General features: G+C 39.7%; 1 protein-coding gene across 1 annotated transcript in view; it reads left to right on the forward strand.

Annotated features, from left to right (window-relative positions):
* The first annotated feature begins 395 nt into the window (after nucleotides 1–395).
* The window catches only part of LOC138616540 (protein phosphatase 1 regulatory subunit 1A-like), a 31,754-nt gene continuing 7,088 nt past the window's right edge, over nucleotides 396–25,061 (forward strand). The window contains exons 1-5 of the mRNA XM_069690916.1: nucleotides 396–826; nucleotides 13,001–13,061; nucleotides 22,563–22,600; nucleotides 22,767–22,830; nucleotides 24,299–24,481. Coding sequence (XP_069547017.1) covers nucleotides 746–826; nucleotides 13,001–13,061; nucleotides 22,563–22,600; nucleotides 22,767–22,830; nucleotides 24,299–24,481 — 427 coding nt within the window. The 5' untranslated portion in view covers nucleotides 396–745. The remainder of the gene's footprint in view (nucleotides 827–13,000; nucleotides 13,062–22,562; nucleotides 22,601–22,766; nucleotides 22,831–24,298; nucleotides 24,482–25,061) is intronic.

A 25,061-nucleotide genomic window follows, 5' to 3' on the forward strand; every position in this document is an offset into this window, starting at 1 on the left:
TAAATAAAACAATAAACAACCAGATTAGTGTGTGATGTTGTATTAATCCTGGTCAGACATGTGGTATAATTTAGGTGTGAGAGAGAGTCAGCATGTATTGGACCCATTCTGTATGAGACTACTCGCGCGTAGGTTGTTTTTAAGCATGTGTAGGTAGGTGATTTTTAAAAATACTCTTAAAGCGGAGCCCAGATGCGGCATCTTTCCCACTCTATTAGTAGAGAGAGAGAGAGAGAGTATGTCTTTGTCATCCTCACTCTGCTGTCTGTGCAGAGGCTGCTGCAGAACAGCTCTGAGCTCAGACAGCCAATGCAGACAGAGAGAAATGTGAAGAGAGGGTGGGACTTTGTGCGAAAGGAGTCGAGGACAGCGAATGAGAGTGAAGGAGAGGTGTTCCCAGCCCAGAATGCCCTTGTCTGAGCGCTGAGAGCCTGGAGAAGCAGAGAGAAAGGAGAGGGAAGCTAGACTAGAGACACCGGCAGGTGCTGAGGATTGAAAACAAAATCAGTGGAACAGGAATAGGGTACCAAAAAGCAGAAAATCAGGGAAAAGTGTGTTAAAAGATAAAAGTGAAGGACATAAAACAGTCTGACAGAAATTCAAAGAATCTGCCTGTTTCTTACTGAGCTGGAACCCACTTATTTTCTTTTTCAGCTCCCAAGCCTCCTTCTTTCCTGCGGATTTTTACTTTGTCCTTCATCCCCTTCTTCTCATCCTATACTCCTCTCTGACAGACAGTGCCACCATGGAAACTGGGAGCCCAAGGAAGATACAGTTCACCGTCCCCTTACTGGACACCCACCTGGACCCAGAAGCAGCTGAACAGGTAAGGAGAAGGGAGAGGGGGAGGAAGAGGAGGTGGGGAATTCAGGACTTGAAGGCATTTAAGGATACCTCTACGCATGAGTAACACTGGTAGAGTGATGAAGTTTTGTAAAGATTATTGTGTAAAAAAAATTGTAAGACGGCATCATAGTTTATATGTGATATGAAAAACATGGAACACATAACTGAGCAACATTTATTCTATGTATCAAAGAAAGCAGGTGCAGTCATACAGCTGAGCAACTCAACGCTCCGCGTCCCAGATGCTGTTGTATGGTCTCATGAGAAATTGCTGCTTTAAACAAACCACATATTCAGTATCCTATTACTCCAATACATCTAATCAGCAGCATGTATCTCCTGAATGCAGCGCTGATGTGAGCACAATGGATTTAGGATGGATTTTTTTCCCCCCGGCACTCACTGTGGCTGATTCATAGAGAGGCACGGTATCGCAGCAGTGTTAAATAGGGGTGTTGCAGCGTATTGATGTGTCTCCATGGGGTTGATGTTACTTTGCTTTAAGAGGCCAACTGCTCGATTTCCCGCAGCAGTGAGATGCTGACAAAAGTTATGTGGCATCGCAAGATAAACATTTTATATTGCTGTGATCAATATGAGTATTTCTTGCTGCATTCTTACTGCTTGGTTCATTGAAAATTATGACTAGAACACTTTTGAAAAGATGGAAAGATGCCAGAAGTCTGGATTTTTTTTCGAAATTCGACATCATTTCATCACATACAGTAGGAGAAAAAAACAACGTCCACTTGAGACTGAAAAAGCCCTGTGGGTGCAGTTCATGTGCCTGTAAAGATTATAGTGAAAAGAGGTGTCCCATTTTCTCATTTATATAAATATAACATGAACAGGACAGGTCGTTCATAATGAATGAGCTTTGAGTAAAGCCAGTAAAGGTTTAGGAGTCTGGCAACACCTCGTCTATGTCTCTCCCTCTTATTTCCCCTTTAACTCTCTCTCTCTTTGCTGTGCACTGTTTTCCTCCCTGTGACTGTGAGACTCAGAGGGAAAGATGGTAGGAGACTGATTCATGTGTGGGTGACTTCTTTGCCCTTGCGTGGACATTTTTGTGGAGTTGTTTGAGAGTATGGTGAAGTTTAGGTGAAGATTGAGATGGTACAATATTAGAATTAAACGATTATACGCCTCAGATATGAGGAACAGTTTGTGGAACAGCTGCATGTGTTGGTGTGTACGTGCATTTTAGTAGGAGGAGGGTCGCTGTAACATACATTTGCCTACACATAGTTGTAATGAACAGACACGACAGCAAATAAGACAGATGGTGCAAAATCTGGAGATTTTTTCTGTCTAGAATTGTGTTTGGCTGTAATGTCCTCCAGCATTGCAGAAATAACGTCCATCATGGAGAGAGATGATAGAGATCATGGTTTATAAAGGTTTTTTTTACCCTCGTTACTATTTGGTTTTGTACCAAAGATATCCAGGTCCATCAACCTGTCAGGTCAGTTTATAATGCTGCGACTCTGTATTTTTTTTAAAGTACTCATTATTAAAGCAGAAGTGTGTTAAATGCAATGTGTTAAATTTACGTGCCGGTACCGAGGAAACGGTGCCATTGGAAAATCAATTAGAATAGAGCCGGAGAAGTGAAGCACTTCAGATAATGTCTAGATAATGTGAGTTTTTCCATGTGAGGAGGAGGCAGGTTGGGTGGATGGTTCAACACAAGAGCAGACTTTGGTGCAGAAGAGCACTATTTGCTTCCCATTTCCAACCTCGAGTTGGGAAGTTTTGTTTAAATTCAAGTCTACTGTTGCCATAAAAACAAAGGTTGCGTTTTAGAAAGTAGTAACTTTATTCCACAACATATTTCAAAGTATCATGAATTCAAACTAAACTATCGTCTTTCCCAAACCAAGTGGTTTTTGGGCTCCAATTTAGGAAACACTCCTGAGGGTTGTGTTTCAGGGTAGGAAGAAACCACCTATATGGTCGTATGGGTTGGAGGACTTGTTGGGTAGAGGTAAGGCTAAATCTAACAATATATTATGCTGTTGGTGAGCTTAATCTATTATAACGTAACCAAATTAATCCGTCGGTCATATTTTGGTATATACAGTGTAACACTGTATATGATGCGGTTTATAGTTATACTGTTCACTATTGATATATTTAAGTACATTCAGAACCTTCCTTCAAGTCCACAACTTTCACTAACTCGCACTGTATTACTATCATTCTACAGTGCATGTTCATAGGACATCGGCTACTACTGTGGTCTTAAGTCTTTATATTCTCAGTTATTTATTCTGTTTTATATTCATATACTTATTGTATTTATTTTTGACCTACCTCATTGTTTTGTTACTTTATGAGGCATTAATTAAGTACTCCTCCGTACAACTGGATGAAATTTGCATGAATTAAATCCTGATTGTATTTTTCAGTCTATAAACTCAAGACAAAACATGATACAAAAATAGTTTTCTTTATTAAAACGCTGTGCCTTCCCTCAGTAACGTCTTTATAGGCTTTATGTGCAAGACTAACAAGAGAAAAGCACCACCAGCAAGGTTATTATCCTTTTGAATAATGGAAACATATTCAAGAAAAATACTAGGAGCAGCCGTGCAACAATAACACAATACCAGCATGTGCTACGTCTGGAAAATATCTTCAGCTGAGTGGTTCATACCTCTGTTATTGTTTTCTGCATCCTAATGAACCAAAGCTTCTCAGCTGTGAAAATGGGTGCTATGGTTTTCCCAATATGAAATGCCAACATTTCTGAAATTTTCTTCCACTGCTGTCCTTCCAGGTTATTTTAGGTGGCACTGAAAAGTGAGGTGATTGCTATTTAGCTGTCTTTTCCACTGCATCTGTTTGTCTTACGTGCTGTAATGAGTTTCAGCCGTCACATTTAATCTGAGTTTTTACAAACTTTACACACCGTGCAGGTCTCTTTGATGTCACACTTTGCAAAACTGTGACAATTTCCCCGTAACCCAAAGTAATATGTGTGTTTGTACTGAAAAACTTTACTAATTGTAAAAGTAGCCCAGTGACATTACGAACACTACACTCTGTAGGTTTGTGCCTGTGGGACATTTGTATATTTGGAGTGTATTTATCTTCTGTAATTGTGTGTCCATATCTTTAAATCTGTCTGTGCATCCTTGCAGTGCATTTTGTCTGTTTCTCTGTCTCCTATGGGAGTCTGAAAGATACAGATGTAATTCACTTTGCTCAGGTGTTTCTGTCTGTCCTGTTTGCGTCTTGATGTCATGAGTTGGTGTCCAATGTCCACCGTCTGTGTTACTTTTGTCACACGTCTGACAGCAGGTTGCAGCCATTCAATATAAGACACATTCAGACAGCTGTTAATCTACCTCTCCTCTTCACCAGCAAACAGAGCTCCGCTTTAGCTGCATACAAGCAAAATTCTGTTTACTTTTCCTACACAGACTCAAGAGACATCTCAGTTTGCAACCTCAAAAAGCGTGACCAAAGCTTGCCTGATTGCCACGGGGACTTTACTCTTTTAGGATACATTTTCAATTTATTCTAAGCACACTGAATGACTGCTGAGCCTGCATGGTATGTTGATTCTCAAGTGTGTAGTTATACGTATATATGGTGTGTGTGTGTGTGTGTGTGTGTGTGTGTGTGTGTGTGTGTGTGTGTGTGTGTGTGTGTGTGTGTGTGTGTGTGTGTGTGTGTGTGTGTGTGTGTGTGTGTGTGTGTGTGTGTGAGACAGATGTCTGCGATAGACAACCTGACAGTCTGGTATTAGGAGAAAAAAATAAAATAAACAAAGGAGATGTTGAGATGTAAAAACACCAAAAGGGAAATGTGTCTGTGTTTGCAAGCATGCTCATGAATGTCACGCCAGGGAGGCTTCACCTATGGTTCAGTAATCCCTGCAACCTGACACCTCGCAGCACGGTGAATCAGCCTCCGTGGAGAACTGTGTCAGTCAGAACAGCCTCCCCGACCCTGACAACAAAGGCACACACTCATCCTCTTATCCACACAATACAGTGTGTTCCACTGATATCATAACCTTAGATTAGGGCACGTTGTGTACTTATGTGAGGCCAAACTGACTGTGTACGATAGAGGCCAACACCAGATGGTGTCACTGAATGATGTAAACATTGTAGAGATTATTTGTTTTCCCTGCAATTATTAAGTTGTTCTTCCCACTTCTAGAGATTGGTATTGTTTGTTTCTGACATATTAAACTGCTTTAATATAATAATGATATTACAGTTTGATTGAGTATTTCAAGGAGTAGTTTGACATTTTAGTAATCTGCTAGATACTGCTTTAATATGTGTTTGTTAATGACTGGGAGAATCTGGCCTCATTATTCTGTACCTCTGGGGGGTTGTTGTTGTGTTGAGCATATATCATTTACATACTCTGTCCTGACTTGACAGTTTTATGACATATTCGCTGTTACATACTGTATACATGTATTAGTTGTTGCCTGGTCCTCAGTTCACAATACATTGTTTGTAGATTTGTGGAAACTGTTCTAATACCACTGTATTATTCCTGTTGAGGCAATTCCCACCTTTCTCTTGTTTTTCATGTCTGTTGAGTCCAGCGGGAGGCACAAGGTTACAAAGCCGTGTCTGTTTTACAGTTAATGAACGTATGAACGCTCTGTTAGGGTCTGGGAGGGTTAAGGACAGGATTCATGGAGAAACAGCAACCCTGATTCAAATAAATCCCTGCAATCAGCCACAAAGCAACCCGGATCATAAACTCACATAAACCTACAAATTGTTAGTCTCACATTTCCCCTACTGTGTCAACGGACTGATGCCATTCAAATGAATGACAGCACTGCTTTCTCATGTTGGGTCACTCTCAATCAGACGGTGACTTTTTAAAACTTTGAATGGTGCAAGGCTACCTGTTTCCCCCCTTGTTTCAGTCTTTATGTGAGCTGAAGTTAACCTCCTGTTTCCAGCGTCATATCAAACGCAACGGCCATGAGAGTGTCATCTAACTCAAAATAAGAAACTGAATATATCTCCTTTTCAATACACCATAGGGCCAGTAAAGGCTTGAAAATAGCTCATATCTAGTTAGAGCTTTACTTCTGCTTCCACTTCCATCATGGGAAATATGCTCATTTGATTGATACTCAAGACGGATACCAGTCTGTGAGGGAGATTTAAGGCTACAGCCAGCTAGCTTAGCTCAACAACTAGCCTTACACATTGATTTTACTGGGGTTTAGTACTGTTTCCTCTTGTTTCCAGTCTTAGTGTTGCGCTTAACTAACCAGCTGCTGGCTGTACACTTAAATCAAAGTGGCAGATATAACAGTAGTATCGACCCTAATGTCCAACTCCAACACGTAATTCCCCCAAAACCTTTGCAGTTGATGTCAAAATGCCAGTAAGTGCAAATGTACAGATAATAATGAATCCATTATCACAAGACATACGCAGCAGTCTGATTAGTGCAGTAGTTAATGTAATGTTTTCTTGCCATTAGGGTTTCAATTAGAGTGACAATGGTGTTCAATAAATCAATATCAAATCATACTCTGTCTTCTTCAAACGGAGAGCAGATAATGAATTCTTTCCTCCATCGTTTAGATGAGAAATTTGTTCATATTCATAAATGAAGGCAGTATATTCCTCATTGAGATGATAAATCACGACATTTTGACATAATTGTCTTTTTTATCACAGACAGTTGAGGGCTGAGACTCCCTAATATTCCCTTTGCTGACATGCCAGACTGACTTTGTCCTTCACTGAGAACATAACAATTCAATGTCCTTCCTTTGTTGCCTCAGGAAGGCCATTTCCTAACAATTATTTTTGAGTGCTGCAGATTATTATTATCACACTGTGTATCTCTTGCACATGAACTAATTATGACCTGTTAAATTAAAACATAATAATTAAACTAGGAGATGCACATATTACTTAAATGATAAAAAAAAAAAATGTATTTGTAATTTTCCTGCTTTAAAAGTGCAACTGCCCATTTGTGAAACCCCTACTGAGCTGGGACTTTCCAATCGTAGCTTGTCAAATGTAACTAGGCACCAGATCTGTCCTCAGATGCGGCAGTGGTGCACAAGGGGCTCTAGTTTAAGGAGCAAAAGTTTAAGGAAATGTATTAATTTATATGTTTATCAGTTAAATTAAGCTGCGACAAGTTAGTTCAACCTACTAGCTTACGACACTATTTAGCAAAATGTTATTACCAAGTCCATGGAGCATATCAGTAGCTAACCAAATAACATTTAGTATTTTCTTACTTTGCTGAAGCTGGTCTTGGATGTTTTTAGAGTTACAGCAGCATAAGCAGTTCTATTCAGCTGTTTATAATATTTAAGGAAACCCTAGCTAAAGTAATCTGAAGCTGTTTTATGTTGCCACATCAGTTTGTCGAGGCATTTCCTCTAAAGTTAAAAGGTTAAACACAAGATACAGTATAAAATAGTAGCAAGTATGTATGTTGAACAGTCAAACAAGGGTTTTGTTAGAATAAAATAAGTCGAAACTTAATTTTTTCCTTGGCATTCAATGCTTATTACTAACTAGGATGCTGACTTTTATCCTTTAACATGTAGCTTTTGCCTCGGTTTCAGTCACCACTAATGCCCTCATCTCACCTGTATTTCATGATAAACTGCAGGAACTTACCTTTGTGAAAATTGAAAGTTTTCCTGGATCTATTATAGTGACAAAATTAAAGCTTGTGTAATGCATCGGACCTACTGCTCCCCATCTGCTACTGTCTGTGTGATATGAGTCAATAAGAGACAAAATGATAAGGAGGGCTGTCAAAAAGGAAAAACAAAGGACTGATAGAAGGTGAGAGGCAGAGGAATGAAATAACTCAGATAAAAGAAAAGTCAATGATGTGGAAGTCCTGTGACTACAATAATCCCTCCTATTCAGAGCTAAATGAGCGAGTCTGTGAGGATTTGTTATAGCTGAGCCCTGATTTTAGCCTGAACAATACCAAGATCATATTTCAAATGACAGGATGTAGGATGAGGAATCACATTAATCCACCCGGACTGATATGGTCTGCGCACTGTACCGAATCTCTGGCAACTCTGAACTGCCCATTTGTTATTGGCCCACCAAATAACAAAGTTTTGGTAAAGCCTTGTTTTTAATCATTTTCTGACTCAGTGTAACCAGCTTACCAGTTCTGCTAAAGGCCACAAAACAACTCTGATTGTTCAGGGACTACAAAACTACAACTGATTTCTCAGTAAAATCCAGGTTAGGTTAATGGGAGGACTTCTCACTTTCAGATTTCCCAAAGTGGATTTTGATTTGTGTGTCTTTACTTCTACCTCAATAAGTAATGAGCTTGGTTATTCTTTGATAAGAAAAGCCACCAAGGTCAGTTCTATTTCAAGCAATAATACCCAAACAATAGCTGTAGCTCTGCCAGCCTGCTTAGTCCAGCTTCCACTGAAAATTAAATGTGCTAATGTGAAAATACAATGGGCATGGACACATGGACAAAAGCCATCAAAATGCTAAATATACACGCTTGGATAACGCTCAGCTCATTCTCACTCCCAGGGCGTCAAATACAGTTGTTTTGTCAAAGCCCGCTGGCGTGTTGCAGGGTCCATTTGGCGTGGAGACCTTTAAGGCTTAGACCCCGAAACTTCATGGTTATTTTTTGGAAAATAATTTAAAAAAAAAAGTTGCCCACATAAGTACTGTTACTTACAATATATTTGACATTACGTAAGTTAAAATGATTTAGGTACATTACTTAAAATAAGTCAGTGTTTACACAGAGAGAAACACCAGTCCTCTTCAGGAAAGAGCTGTGTTTGAGCTGTCTGACCTCCCCCGACCTTTTCGAATCATTTCATGTACATCTCTCTTTATACTGCCACATCCTTCCTTCTTGGAAATGGGAACAGGCTTTAATACCACATAAATCTGAACATGAACATTGTTTTACCAGCATGATAATTCATAACTTTTGCTAGTTTTAAGAGAAATGAGGATGATAGGGATCAGAAGTCCACTACAGGAAACGAAATAGGTCTGTTTAGAGTCTTGAAAACCGCAGCTGTTAAACCTGCATAAACATGAAAGATTTTCAGTTGCTTTCAGCTGTATCTATAATTTGTGTTGAAGCACGTTTTACACACTTGACTCCTGATCTTTCTACATATTGGGTATTACTAAGGCAAAGAAAAAAGATACAGCAAAATACGGTCTTGAACTCTTTTGGAACCCAACCAATTAGAAAGTAAAGCCAAATCCACACAACTTGGGCCTTCAATATAAAAAAAGGACTCTGACTCTGCTGTCTGGTAGCCTGACCTATATTTTCCAGCCAAGGGTATTTTTTTCCACTGCTCCTCCCCACACAACAAGAATATCAAGCATGCACAGTTTTTCCTGCCCACCCATCACTTTCAAAGGCTGGTTTTGTTCGTTGTTGTGAGAAGTGACAGAACTGCATTTAAAACGGGCTGTGGGTTGAAAGGCAGGCATGGTGGTTTGAGGTGTGAGCCCGTCCAGTAAGCGGTGGTATGTGTGTGAGCGAAGGATCAGGGGGTTCGCTGTGCTGTCGGGTGAGAAGAATAACAATGACCCTGGGTATAATCAGTTCTACACAGCCATGGCTCGTCGTGGTTTAATGTGGGCTGGCGGGGTGGATTTTCTGGAACGGCAACAAAACACGCACACACGGCTAAAAATTTTAGTACACGATTTACAGTGTACACAAGGATACTTAGTAAAATATTTCTATTGCAGCTTTCAAAACCTGACCCCCCAGTGCTTCTTAGGTGGCTAAGTAGGTTGTAAATACTCAGCATAAATCAATTAACGCACAATAAAACAGTAAGTGAAAAAAAAATCGTACAAAACTTTACAGTTTGTCATGATTAAAAAAAAAAATACATATTAAAATCACATTAACACACATTTATCTGTAGCTTTGACAGACAAAGCTGAGACTTTACTCACCAGTGAAACATACTCATGGAGTTGCTTTAAAATACCAAGGTGAAATGGACCTAATTTATATTTTATTTTTTTGCCAGGGGATCAGAAAGTCATGCCTTTATTTTCATAACCTTCATATCCTATGTTTAAGGCCGGAAAAATATACTTTTGAGTCGCGTTTACAACCATTTCCTTCGTAAAAGTTATCACTTACATATTTGCTTCTGCGTGTTACTGGTCCACTATGGCACACCAGAGAAACGACATAATTCAAACATTCTGACCTGCCTGATGTACGCAATAAACATGGAGACCATTGATGGGGTTCCTATTTAGCTGATTCTGAGATCACAGAGAGTCAAAACATGCCATTGGCACGTCCCTACTTTGTTTTTCTAGCAATTTCTTCCCTCCATGTACGTAACAGTCTTGAACTTGTATAGTTTTGCAGGTCCCTGACCAATTCATATCTCTGGACTGCCCCTATATTGTCCTTACCGGTCTCGTGTATATTGCATCCTGCGGACACATTGTTTTAATTTCCAAAGACGTGCTCAAATAACTCTCCAAACAGACGCGGGAAACGCAATGCAGCCATCACGTGCGTGCGAGCGCGTAGTTTCAAGCAGGCATATTTCTGGCCTAAGGCTACAAAGGTGTGAATTTTTATTTCTCAATAAGATTTTAACACAATAAAACATTTATGCGCCAACATGCAGACAGACAAGATGATGGCAAGGACTATTTCGTTTTTCATCTGCTTGTCCTACTGTGGGAGAATTGCTCAGCTTCTTGCCAAGTTGCTCTCTGTTTGGTCACATGCCGATGCTGCTTGAGAAAATGTATCTCATTTTGGGCAATTTAGCGATTGAAACCTTATTTTGAAACACTGCATCTCTGGCATGCCTGGATTTATTTGTGGTTATCCTCAACCAATTTCTTGCTCAGAAAAATCAATCTTGACTGCAGCTGAGATTTTATCAGACCTGACACAGACAGTAGCGACAAGGAGAGTGGATACAGAAAAGAAAATCACAAGCTAAAAGAGAGGGTTGCAGTGCTGCAAGGAGGTAACACTGAATAGCTGACGTGTGTCATATGACGTCAGCAATTTTCTTGGAAGTGAAGAAATAACATATCTGTGCCTGCCGGTTAAAGACAAGTAAAGGCACTCAGTGGCTCCTTTTATTCAGAACCTTCCTGTGCTCCATAGTTGTGGTTCATAAGGTAATGAAGCCTCTTCAAATATGAATAGCCAATTATATTTGATTTTGCTATTGACATACCATTGACTCTGCATTCTTTTCAGTACTGCATATTATTTCTGTTATTCATCTGTATTGCATGTCAGGGTAGTGTAGAGGTTATAAATGTGGCACTAGAAGAGTCAAAATCAAACCTGCACCCTGGGATTGTAATCCAAAACCAATTAATCAGTTCCTGATTCCTTATTTTCACTTTTATTTTGACACCTGTAATAAAAAAAAAAAAGAGTCCATCTTTTTGTTTTGCGGTAGATTCACATTGTAAAGTTCAGGTCAAAACAAAATTTTGTACTTTCTAATCTCAATAGAAAAGAGTTTAGCTACTGACCAACTTCAATTGTCATTTAAAATAGAATGTGTTGCTGTGTGTTTAGGCTGAGGTTGCACTGTGTTCTAAATGCAGAAGCAGCACTTAGAAACGATGCAAAGAGCATTGGAGCTGACATGACATCCAGCATTTGTCAGCAACCCTGTCAGCCATGTGTGTGTGTGTGTGTGTGTGTGTGTGTGTGTGTGTGTGTGTGTGTGTGTGTGTGTGTGTGTGTGTGTGTGTGTGTGTGTGTGTGTGTGTGTGTGTGTGTGTGTGTGTGTGTGTGTGTGTGTGTGTAAAGCAATCGCCATCTCAGCTTTTGATGTTTATGGCACAATAAACATGAAATGTAATCGCCTAATCGTGAAGCTGACTGAAAATGAATCATTGTGCTTTGTCCTATAACCTTTAAATACAATAACTTCAGAGACAAAACTGCAGTGCTGAGGCTATTTAACAACTGTATCACAACGTTGTCTGTCCGCAGTGTTTGACTCTATAACTATGCATCAGCATGGGGGTGAAATCTTTCAGATCATGGTACCTCTCTGAAAATGGGGGGTGATTACAGCCACAGTCTGGCAAGGTGACAAGTAAAAAGGGTTTCTGTTTTGTCGGTGTGTAAATCATTGTTAACAACTATTTGTTCCCATTGAAAAGGCAACGGTTGAAATCAGTGTGCGCTCAAAAGGTTGTGCTTAATTGTCTTAATTTAATCTGGTGTGAATTTTAAGAGTGTTATCATTTTTTTTCTCCCTACAGTTGTGCCTTTTTCTGTTAGAGTTAGGTTAATAGTAAATGCAAAGTTTTTCTTTTAAGTGGCTCTTTTAACATTGGAAATCTTGGCAGTTAATTTTTGCCTCAGTTTAACCTAGGAAAAGGTTATTAAAAGCTTGATTTTAACACCAAAAACATTCATACATGTTATTGTACACTTTGGCCTGTTCGCAGTCAAATTGCAAACAAAATGCATGTGCATTATTATTATTATTATTAAAATTCAGTTTTTATGTCCACTAGCAGCTGTCTTAGAGGTAGAATGTTTTAAACATGCCAAGTGCTGAGCAGCTCAGTGAAATGTGCATGTTCTGTCATGTATTGTCCGAGCGGTCCATTATGGACCGTCCATAGCTGCCACACTCCAGCAGCCACGAGCCAAGAAGCAAGTAGCAGGTGGCTAGCTGCCCTGCTGATCTCACTGCACAGCACTGCAGGAGCCAGCATTGTTCTCGTCCGGCTCAGGTTTCTTCAAAGCGAACGACTACCAAACCCAAAATATGAATCACACAGGCCGCTCCTGGTCTGACAGCCTTATGACAGAGAGTGAACGTTGCGTTGACCATACAATCGTTCATGGAATGTGTATAGGGAGGGAAAGGCGGGTAGACATTCCATGATTGGTTGAGTAATAAGAACAGGCAAATTTCAGTGTGGTGCATATTAGCATTTTGATTGTTTGATCCAATTTAACCCATTGAAGACAAACCCTGAGAGAAATTACAGTCTGATGTGCTTGTGATTTATCAATCAATATTTCAGAACACTTGATGGTCATTACAGCAACTATATGTAATCACTAAGGTGTGCTTTTTCCCAACATGATTTAAGTCTCACTTTCAAATAAAACTGTTCTTCTTTTTCAGATCAGAAGACGTAGACCGACACCTGCCACTTTAGTGGCGTCCAGTGATCAATCATCACCTGGTAAGTCCCAGAAATGCAAACACACTCTCACATAATGACTATTTCTGTCACTTATGTATAGAGTTGTATTCATAATCTGGAAGCGGACCCTAATCTTGATCGAGAATTCACTTTCGTTAAAGTGAGGTGGAGATTTAAGGACGTGTTGATGTATAGGTTCCAGGTTAGCAGGCAAGCAGACAGAAAGCAGCCATACATTAAATAAAAAACACAAGTTTCTGTGTTTTTAGGAGGGTGTTGCATCAGCTACAGGTGGGACATAAAATTGACGACGTCCAGTTTGAGCTGAGTTACAATACTATATAAATTATATTATTATTATTACAGTAATGACTTCCAGGCGATCAAAAATAATATCAAGAGTGTGCCATTGCACTTATTTGATTGGACAGGTTAAACAGTTTTGCTGGATGACCGTGTTATTTCGTCAAAGTTTCTATTTCTTCGTTTTCACCTCAGTGCTTCAACACTGACCTCAATTAAATTCATGAGAGATCTACATTTTTCACCCAAAGAACATATTTAGGAAATATATAAATTATGACCCACACTGTCAGCTGTAAACATACTGAATTGTGCATGCATCTGACTGCTCATGGTATATTTTTAAGGTCAGTGAGGATTATTAACCTGACATCACCCAATGCATTGAGAACAGCCATTATGAAGCCTGTAGTTCTGATTTTGGCTGCCGCCATCTTGCTGGTTTGGAGCGATTTGGAGCCAGAAGTAACCATATTAGGATAAACTGGAGAGTAGCGAGTGGTATATCTGACTGAGGTCTGATTAGAAAGGCCGACAACATTACGTCCCACCCTCCGTTAGCGGAATCCTGACTGCACCACAGACCTGCCAATCAAACAGACACGCTCCCAAAACCATGGCTTTTTGAGACATACATTTTAGTTAATGGGATTATTTTCAGATGGACAGCCAGAAAATGAATAACTAGTAAAAGCATCAAAATGACTAGTGGAAAAATTTACTGACTTTTTATTTCATGACAGAAGTTGAATGGAACTCTGTGGAGCCCGCCACTAGTGGCACTCAGTGGTAATGCAGTTTATGGCACTTTCGCATTGGCCTCATTTTTCACACCCGGAAGCTATCCACTTTTATCTACAGTCAGTTTTTGCCTTGAAAAAATATGGTTTACATTTGTGTAAAGTGATTATTTCTAACCTGTCTGCTCATTAGACCGCTCAGCTTTATTGCTCAAGACAGAAATGTTTGCAAATACTACAAAAGTAAGATTTAAGCTCTAATAAACTAGAATTATACTTTAACTCCAACCACAACATGCCTACCCTCGGCTTATCCAAACCACAGACAAATCGACAATTCAAACCTTAACCTAAAACCATGTCATGCCCTACATGTGACTGTATGATCAGGTTTTCCTACTCGCAATGTGATTAATTCAGATTCACAGGCCAACTCGCAATCAAATTACCTTGATGCAACAAGTTTCACACAGTTCCAGATATTTCTACAACTTATTTTGATTGCTGATGTTATATGTCAACTCTGTTATTCACCACACTAATCTTCCTGCTGCATTAGAGAAATAAAAACAACCGTGTGTCCTCTCATGGGATTTAAATGATCAAACACAAGAGCGGGCCTCTGGAGTGTTATGCTGTTGTATGAGTCATCCATGGGCTTCTTGCCTCCCTCCCTGCCTCTGCTGTGCTTTGGAGTGTGAGTGTGTAAGGTGACCCACTGCAGAACTAAGAGATGATCAGCAGGGAATGTGGAGCAGAGACACTCATTTTCACGGGGTGAGAAAACAGAGGGTGGTGTTCTCTCTCATGTGTAAATAAATAAATCAGAGTTGATGCGTCGTTGAGGATACAAACAGAGACTATCTTTGTTAATTTGTTTCGTATCACAGCATTGTATCAGAGCAAGATGACGTAAGTTGTGTTTTTATCTTCAAAACAAGAGTTTCTCTAATTGGAACAGATTAAAAACTAGTTTCTGTGATCTGTTTGCCTAATGTGTCTCTGTGTATGTGCGAGTATATTCGCATGTGCCTGTGCACTTGTTTGATTCAGTAATTAGCCATCGAACAGTAAAATGTGTCAGAGTTAACCTTGATCTCCAAATGAAAGTGCGGAGAGAACCTTCAACAATCCTCGCTGCTTAGCAGATCAGAGACAAGAAGAGAAGAAGCGAGAAAGAGGGAACTCAAGAGTGTCTGAAGTGTCGTGCAGAAGAAATCATTTTTGAAGTGAAGGAATGGGAATATGAAAGAACAAGAAGAAACTGAGGGACAGAATAAAAACCTAATAGGCAAAGAGAAAGTGTGTTGTTTATTAGGTAGGTAGGTAGGTAGGTATTTACTTTATTAATCCCCGAGGGGAATTTTTTTTCGCTACAGCAGCATACATACAGAAGCAATAAGACAATAATAGAAACAATAGAATAAAATAATAGAATAGAATAGAATAGAATAATATAATAATAGAAAAGCAATAAAATAAAATAGCAGTAAATAGCAGTAAAAATATAAATATAAAATATAAAATGCACAGTATATACAGTACATTATATATCTATATATATTATATACAACAAACCAAGAAACACAGTCAACATATATATATATATATATATATATATATATATATATATATATATATATATATATATATATATATATATATATACAGTACAGTATATATCTATATATATAATATACAAACAAACCAAGAAACACAGTCAACAGTGTTATTGTACTGTGATGGATTTTGCCAGAGGTGAGTTATTGTACAGTCTTATTGCAGTGGGCAGGAATGATCTCCTGTATCTGTCCTTGTGACAGCGGAGCTGGAGGAATCTTTTAGAGAAAGTGCTCCGCTGTCCCTGCAGCAGGTGGTGGAGAGGGTGGACAGGATTATCCAATATGGATAATAGTTTGTTCAGCGTCCTCCTCTCCACCACCTTTTCCAGGCTGTCCAGTTTGCAGCCAATGATGGAGCCAGCCTTCTTAACCAGTTTGTTAAGTCTGTTGGTGTCACCGGCTCCAATGCTGCTCCCCCAGCAGACCCCAGCGAAGTACAATGCACTGGCCACAACAGACTGGTAGAACATCTCCAACATCTCTCTGCACACATTGAAGGATCGAAGTTTCCTCAAGAAAAAGAGTCGACTCATCACCTTCTTGTAGACAGCGTTGATGTTGGTCTTCCAGTTCATTCTGTTGTCGATGGACACACCCAGGTACTTGTACTCCTCCACCATGTCCACCTCCTCTCCCAGAACTCTCAGCGGTTGTGGAGCCGTCGCCTTCCTCCTGAAGTCGACCACCATCTCTCTGGTCTTGGCCACGTTCAGGAGCAGGTGATTTCTTCCCACCCACTCCACAAAGTTCTCCACTACTGCCCTGTACTCCTCCTCCCGTCCATCCCTTATACATCCTACCACTGCAGAGTCATCCGAGAACTTCTGCAGATGGCAAGACTCTGAGTTGTACTGGAAGTCAGTTGTGTATAAGGTGAACAGGAAGGGAGACAGAACAGTCCCCTGTGGAGCTCCAGTACCACTGACCACCGTATCAGACAGCACACTGCCCAGACGGACAAACTGTGGTCTGCCTGTCAGGTAGTCACTGATCCAGGAGACGGTGGGCGCGTCCACCCCCACCACCCGCAGCTTCTCACTCAGTAGCAGTGGTTGGATGGTGTTGAATGCACTGGAGAAATCAAAGAAAGTGATTCTCACAGAGTCACCGGTTCCATCCAGGTGAGACTGAGCTCGTTGCAGCAGGTAGATGATGGCGTCGTCCACTCCCACATGAGGCTGGTACGCAAATTGCAGAGGGTCCAGAGAAGATTTCACCAGCGGCCTGAGGTGGGCCAAGACCAGCCTCTCCAGCACCTTCATCACATGAGATGTGAGGGCAACCGGTCGGTAGTCATTGAGGGCAGATGGAGTCTTCTTCTTGGGGACAGGAACCAGACAGGACGTCTTCCACAGCACTGGGACCTCCTCCTGCTTCAGGCTCAGGTTGAAGAGGTGTTGTAGGACCTCAGCCAGCTGGACGGCGCAGGTCTTCAGGACCCCAGGGCTGATGCCGTCAGGTCCTGCAGCCTTGCGCTGGTGGATTCTCTCCAGCTGTCTCCTAACCTGGCCAGTCATCACAGAGAGGAGGTGAAGCCTGAAGCCGGGTACGGCCGCGCTGTGGTCGGGGAAATGTGAGTGCAGCCACGTCTCGGTGAAACACATGATGCTGCACTCCCAGTACTCCCGCTGGGTCTTTACCAGCACGCCGAGCTCGTCCGTCTTGTTGGCCAACGACCTCACGTTCCCCATTAAGATCGCCGGTACCGCTGGCTTATTATATTTATTTGAACAATTTGCATTACTCTGTTTGCAGGCTAACTGATTTTACGTAAGTTAGATTGTTATCTTTATGTCCATATAAATGAAACTCTACATGAAAAATAAAATCATATCATGCAATTGACTAAAAACAGCTGATGGTCCTAGCAGAGCAGAAGAGCAGAGGTTACAGAGGGATTTGGGAAAAAAAACCCCACTAACATCATTGTTACGTCGGTTGACCCGCCCCTTCATCTGCGTAGCCATGATAGCAACTTTTTTAGAGTGGAGAGTGAATTATAATGGGTGAGTTTCACCGTCAATTTTTGGGCCATTTTGAGTTTTGATGATGCATCATCCGGGTACTCGTAGCATGTTTCTGTACTTAACAGTGTCAACGCACTTATACACTCAAAATAGCGAGTGTTAATAGGTAATTACGCCACTCGGAACACAGCCTTTATTTTGTGTTAATTAACAAATATTTGCATTACATTAAGATTTGGTGAACACGGTAAACATTATAACTGCTGAACACCATCTTGTCCAAATCTGGGTGATGACCATTATTAGGCAATGATAGGCAGATATATTTGGGGAGTAATGTATGGCTGTTCACCTTGTGTCTTTTTGATTGGCTTGTATTAAATGTCACACTGGTTTGCAGCTCGCTGTCTATATGCGCCTTAGAAACTAGAAATTCGGAGACAGAAGTGCCAGTAACAAAAGACAAGAGGACAGATATTGAAACAAGATTACAGCAACAACTCAGGCTGGCAGAGGCAAAGACGGACATCAAATCAGACAGAGACAGAGTTCTAGTTGTACAGTATGTGTGTGAGAGAGAGAGAGAGAGAGAGAGAGAGAGAGAGAGAGAGAGAGAGAGAGAGAGAGAGAGAGAGAACGAGGATGTGCCAGAGAAAAGGGGGATGGAGAGGAATAGATATGATGATGAGAGAGAGGAGCTGTGCTGGTGCAGTAATGGTGTGCCCCACATCAGACAGGGCCTGCATTATTTAATGCACTGCAGATTGCTCTGCCCTGTGAACCCCAAAAGCAGTTCAGATGAACAGTCACAGATGCACAGGCCTCTGCAGGCTGCGGGATAAATAATGAGGAAGCAGAATTTTTCACGAGACGGTGGCTGAGTTGAGTTTTCTGCGAAGAAGATCCCGTTTTTTGGGAGGCTGCATGTCTTGGCTGATTCCTGGAGAGAGACAAAGAGACAACTTGAGTTATATCAAACAAAGGTAAACAAAAATAGAACATTTGAGTTCATTACAATTAATAAAAGATGCACTAAATCCCCACCAGCACCAGCAGGCTCTCTGTGATGGAGTGTGTGCTTCCTCTATAAACACTTTGACACATCGTATAAAAATCAAAGCAAGTCATGAAAAATATACTGAAATACAACGTGAACTGTTTCATCTTTAAATGAAGACCTTTATGAATATGACACATGTAGGCACAAATATTTATTGCTTAGATTTCAGCAATAAAACCGACTGGTCCAAACTGGGTTTTTGATAAACTAAAATGTAAACAAAACAAAAGCAGAACTGAGCATTATTATGAAATGAAGACATCCATAACTCTTTAAGGTATGACATGAACATAATTCACATTTTAGCTGAAAATATTAATTTGATACAGAAGTGTTTATTTTACTTTCTTCATATTGTGCATCTTCGCTCTCTAAAATGTCATTATTTATTTTTAAAAGGTTTTAGGGGCACTTTTGCATTGATTAGTCGACACTTGAGACTTGAAAGGGAATGAGAGGGAGAAAAAGGGCAGATCAGCATTAAAATTCACATGGTGTGGTCTTGGTATATTGTGTTTCTACTAAAGGTGGGACCAGTAAATGATATCACAAAAACCAAAGTGTAAAAACAACACCATTAGGGAGAGCCAGGTCAGCAGGCTCCCCCTGACTGGACGGTGTTTGTGCCAAGCTAAGCCAACTGACTGCTGACAGGAAAGCAAAGAAGCATATTCTCCAAACATGCAATTAGGAATTAAAATTCACACTGATACCTGTGTAATTCATATTAACACATAAAATATCTTATTTTATAGATATTAATAGGTGATGCTCTGAATATAAACCCCATTGATAAGTATATTTTCTAGACTTCAGAAAAGCCTTTTTTATGCTGACTTCCTGATTATTATCATGAACAAAATGTATTGTTTTGTCTTGCTTTACACTGTGATTCAAAGCCTTGATGTCTAAATTTTTATCGTACTATCATTAGGTCTTTAGTTCTTTATTTCTTCAGAGAGACCAGCATCATATGTGCATTTAGTGGCTCGTTTGTTTAAACTCCAACTGGCAGGGGAGGAGGATGACAATTAAAAGAAAGGGCCCACTTGTTATTATTTTTGCATAAAGAGAAAGCCACCTTGCCTCACTTTCTTTGCTCCTAGCAACAGGAAACTACTGCAAAAAAAAAAAAACCCCAACACATAAAACAAGCCTTTCAAATGCATGACTGGCTGTGTGTAGATCTCTATCTCTTTTTCATTTAACACACGTTGCAGCAGTTATCATAATTTTTTCCCATAAAATGCAGTTGAGCAAGTACAACCTGACACCAGCTACTATACAGGAGACAGCTAAATTGGAGCGACTTGGCAGAGTAAAGAATCAGAAGACCCTCTGTGTTTTCATCTGGCTTTGTGTCAGACACTCAGTCAGCTGGGAGTTGCAGTAATAGACTCATCACTGCTGGAAAGGCTTTTTTTCATTGGCTTTTTTTCCTCATTCTGCAGCACAGATGGGCTCAACACGCAGACAAAACAATCTGAATATCAGCCGTGTGAACGCCACATTTTATGTTCCTGGACCCAAATGATATTTGAACCATGTCTACTGCAACTAACAATAATAATAACATTGTTGTTTGTTCAATTTAAACCACAGCTGCACTGTTATTTTTTTTAGTCTTCAGCTACAGTGTGTTCATCCTACGCACTATTGTAAACATTAACTTAAAAACAAAGACATCAAAAAAAAATTTTTTAGCTCCAGTTTTATTGCAACTTTTCTGCACAAACATACCTGATCATCATCTGTACAGGTTATTCTGAGTCCATGTTTTAAGGATAAAGACACCTTTATTTTCTTTAATTACAGTATCTCAAAGCAGGTGTTAAATTGATTCTGCAGTTAGAACTATCATCATCGGAATTGAACCAATATCGTTATTTATCTGTAAATTTAATCTTTACAAAAGATTAACAATAATTAAACTAAAGAAACAACTAACAGCTTAAATAAGTCAAAACAACAACAACAACAACAACAAATTGACTGCCAAGCTAAGGCCAAAACTTTAGCTGCTGACCTTAGCACTGACCAAAAAGGCTCTGTGTACAAGATGGCCAATGTAGGAGCTACATGTTTTTTTACTCCATAGATTTCTTGATAAGTTAACCCCTGTTATTGAAATGCAATAATTTTTTTTTTATTTATCCTCGCCTTTATAGTGTTAAAAATATGCTGTATTTTCTGTCGTGATATTTACTGCCTCAGTTTGACAGCTTTTTTTGTTGTTGTACAAAATGTTTGGAATGACTGGCGTTTTGCACTAGTGGGAAACTCTCATTTCAGACTGTTTTACATCTGTCTGTCAAGTGCCATCTTATAGATCGTAGGCTTTACTCAGTGACTTGAAGGACAGTCCATGAATGTCCCATTTCCTGGGATTGATTTGGAGAAAAATCCATAATGGTTGGATGAACCTTTCTAAACTTCTGGGAGATACTAAAATTCAGTTTCAGGCATCACTGTCTACAGCAAGAAAGATAAATCTTTCCCAAACTGAAATTTAATGGCTTTTATGTCACGTTTTTATTCACCATTGGGTTGGTGTTTGGTTCAGAGAGAAATAGAGGAATAAAGAAACCAGCACATCACTAGCATTTTGAACAGCTTAGTGCATAGTTTTAATTTGGAATAATATATGCATATGCTCGCTGGCACTCGTGTACAAAAACACAGTGCCTTCCCAGTGCCTTGGGATGCATCGGTTGCCAAGCAACAAGGTGGTGTCCTAGAAAAAAAAATGTCAAGGCTTTAAAATGCAGATTTGGATTCAGGTTCAACACTCACAATTGATCACAGTTAATTGTTTCACTGTACTCCAGTCAACAGATACTTTTTTCTATTTTGGTCCTTTCATGGCGTAACCACAGGGTCATGTTTATTGACTTTTTTTATGGAGCTTTTTTTTCATCCAGTGAAGCTCATATGAGCTTCATACTAAATAATGTGTTGGGCTTTCCCAACATTGCATATTATTGTAGTTGTATTGTTGTAGTGGAAGAAATATTCAAATAAATAATGAATATGAGCAGAAAAAATTTACTTAAATGACAAAAGTGAAAGGATTCCCTGTACAGCTGAACTTTGCTTGGTCTGGGTTATAATTTCACTGGGTTATTAATAGTGATGCATTAACACTTAAACTGCATTTTACTGGTGTAGCCTGCTGCAGTAAAAATAATTTCACTCCTTTTATATACCAATGAATGGTTTAACTTACTGTATAGGAATGCATTGTGTTTTACATTTGATAATATTAATTTAAGTGACATAAAAATCAAAAACCTTAGAATAGTACCTACAGTACTTATTAATTAATGTAAATAAATGTATTTCCATTATTGTCTGCTTTTAAGCATATTAATCAACTCTGCTCCAGAGATCCACTGTACTGTTTTTCCCTCCGGGAGTTTCGTGTAAAAGGTGTTTCATTGTTTATCTGTTAACAGCAGTTGGCTGTATGCAGGTTTTTTTTTTTGGAACATAATGAAAGCGCATCAGCATCCTCTTTGTTGGCAAAAATCGTTTTTAATTGATAGATTATAGGGAAAAAGATAAATACAATAATCACACCCACAATGCTTGATAGAGATGGAGATAACATTTCTGCAACACAGCTTGTATGTCAGATAACCATCTGGCTGGAGGTCACCTTATATCCACTCTGCTCTGCAGCCTTCGACTACAGTAGTGATGCACTAAAGAGACTGTGCGGGACTGTGTAGTTTTGTTAAAGTTAGTGTATCATATTTTAGTGTGTTCATTGTGTTTGTGCTTCAAACTGTTTGTTTCCCACTTATTTATTGTGTGCTGTATCGAATTGATTATTTGTTTTTTCACAGAAATAGATGAAGATCGTCTCCCAAACCAGTTGTACAAGGTAATCTAATTCATGCTCTATTGAAGTCAGTTTTATTGAAACAAGATTATAGAAATACAATTATATGAATTGTTTTCCATTTTAAAAGTCCCCTCTGTCTGTGTTGAAACAATCTCTTTTCTCTTGGTGCTTTCTGTGCAGCTGATGCAATTCTGATATTTTACAGGCAGCCTTGTTAAACTCCCCTCGACAACGGCGGAAAGGGCAAAAGGGAACACCTACAATGAAAGGTAGAGTCTCTTACAGGTCCAGCCATCAACACTACTGTGCTGTATATGTGATGTTAACATTTTGTCTGTTAGATCACACTTTTGATGGCCATGACAAAATGACAAAAGTAAATTTTTGTGCTCCTATTTCTGCCTTATATGCTGAAACTTCATTTCTATATGAAAAAAAAAGTCATACTATAGGATTTTGTCCCAAATATGAAAAGAAAGTCACTCTATGGCATGTCTTCAGAAATATGAAAAAAAAAAAAGTCATACTATAGCATGTCCTCAAAAGCACAAAAGAAAGACACAGTATCACAAGCGCAATAGTGTAGTGGTTAGGGCTGGTGGAGAAGGTCATTGATTCGATACCAGCTTGAGACATGCATGTTGGGTCCAAAAAATGCAATACTATAGCATGTCGTCCAAAATATGAAAACATCAAACTTTGCTGCTTTGCCACGATGACGCCCTTCTACAAAGTCGCACGAACTTCTTAATATATCATCATCAACATGTTAAGGTTGTTCTGACCTGAATTTAGGTTCATGTGATCAACCAGCTTAATGAACGAGAATAATAGGGAAGAGGAATTCTTTGAAGAACAATAGGCCTTTCGCAGCATTCGGTGCTCGGTTCCAAAAAAAAAAAGCCTGAGAAGTGTTTTAACACCTAATATTGCTGTAGGTTGTTTGGTCACAGCAATCAAATGCAAATCCAGATTTAAGTGTATCATTACTATTAAAAACAAACACAGGATGTTAATGGTTCTGTCCAGAGTGTATGCAGTAAAACAGAATAATTTCCAATAAATAAATTGAAGCAAGAAAACAATAATGAGGAGATATGTAAAATATGAAGCTCCAGGATGTTTGTTTTTCAATTAGTTTTGCAGCTAAACTGCTTTAAGGGTGATGAGTCTTTTACAGCAGAAAATCCAGGCGATAATCAGTGTGCTGTAGTTTCCCACTAGAGTGGGATTAAAACTCATAAAACCATGGATCATGGAGGCCAAATATGGAGATTAAAGAAATCATATCCCCACTCTGATGTGGCTTTACCTGCCCCCTCACTGTAAACAGTGCAGGGGGTTAATTAAATGCTGCCAGTTTATCCAAATGTGTGGCATGCAATGTTTTTCTATGTGCTGAATTTCTTGTTGAATTTCCTCCGACACTGACTCTCCTTCCTTCCATATCGTTTTCCTGTGTGCTATTCTTAATCCCTCTTTTCTCCCATTGGCTGCCTTCTTCTCATACCACTTTCTTTTCTTGCTTGTCCTCCTTCTGCTCTCATCTCCCCAATGATTTTGTGCTTTTTACTTTTCACTTCAACTTCAATATTCCCACAAACCTGCTGCTTCCCCTCTAATCCTCCATGCAACGTTGCCTCTTTATTCTATATCTGACTTTCTTTTTCTGTCGTTTTCATCTTCTCTTCCCCCGATTCTCTTTAACCTCTTCTGTCTCCAACTCCCTGCTCCCAGAGCTGCAGTTCCTGGTGGAGCACCACCTGTACAGGCAGCAGCAGGGAGCTGGTGATGAGTGCTCCTCGGAGAGCTGCCTGTCGGACCGGCCCAGCCCCGACTCTTTTCCCACTGGAGAGGAGCTCCCACACGACGACGAGGCCACTGCCGAGGCCTTTGAGAAACTGCGCTGCCAAATGGAAGGTCCTGAAAATGTTTGGTGACTGTGAAAAAGAGAATTTGGTTTTTGTGCTTACAGCTGCTCATTTAGCAACACAAACCTTTAAAATATATTACAGTACTAATTTATGCACCAATAGAAGTAACAATTAAAACTTAGTCAAACAAGACCCTTCCTGCATGGTTAATACATTCATGTTGATGTTTTTTTTTCCTCTAGATCATCTGAACTAAACAAAAAGAATAAGACAGAATGAGTATTTATCTACGAGGACCTGCATCTTATCAAATTACATTTCAACAGTGGTATTTAGGTAGGAAGTAAAGGACTGGATGAGCAATACAACTATGTAAAAATATCCCACTACTTCTCATTAGATGGAGATAGTATTATGTATGGTGTGGTAGTTTACTTCTGTCATTCCCAACCGTGCACGTAGGATCCCCAACCACCACACAGGTATCACGTCAAAGTGTGTAATACACCTGTCAGTCCACTAGAGGAAACCGTGTCAGTGTTACATTTCAGCTCGCTCAGGTGATAAAAGTACACGAATGTATGACTAGAGTCGAAGAAACAGGTAATGTGATGAAGTACAAATAG

This window comes from Brachyistius frenatus, unplaced genomic scaffold, assembly GCF_029030835.1.
Source record: "Brachyistius frenatus isolate BFR_SWC_R1_liver_20210118 unplaced genomic scaffold, ASM2903083v1 Contig_10, whole genome shotgun sequence".
In the NCBI taxonomy this organism is placed as follows: Eukaryota; Metazoa; Chordata; class Actinopteri; family Embiotocidae; genus Brachyistius; species Brachyistius frenatus.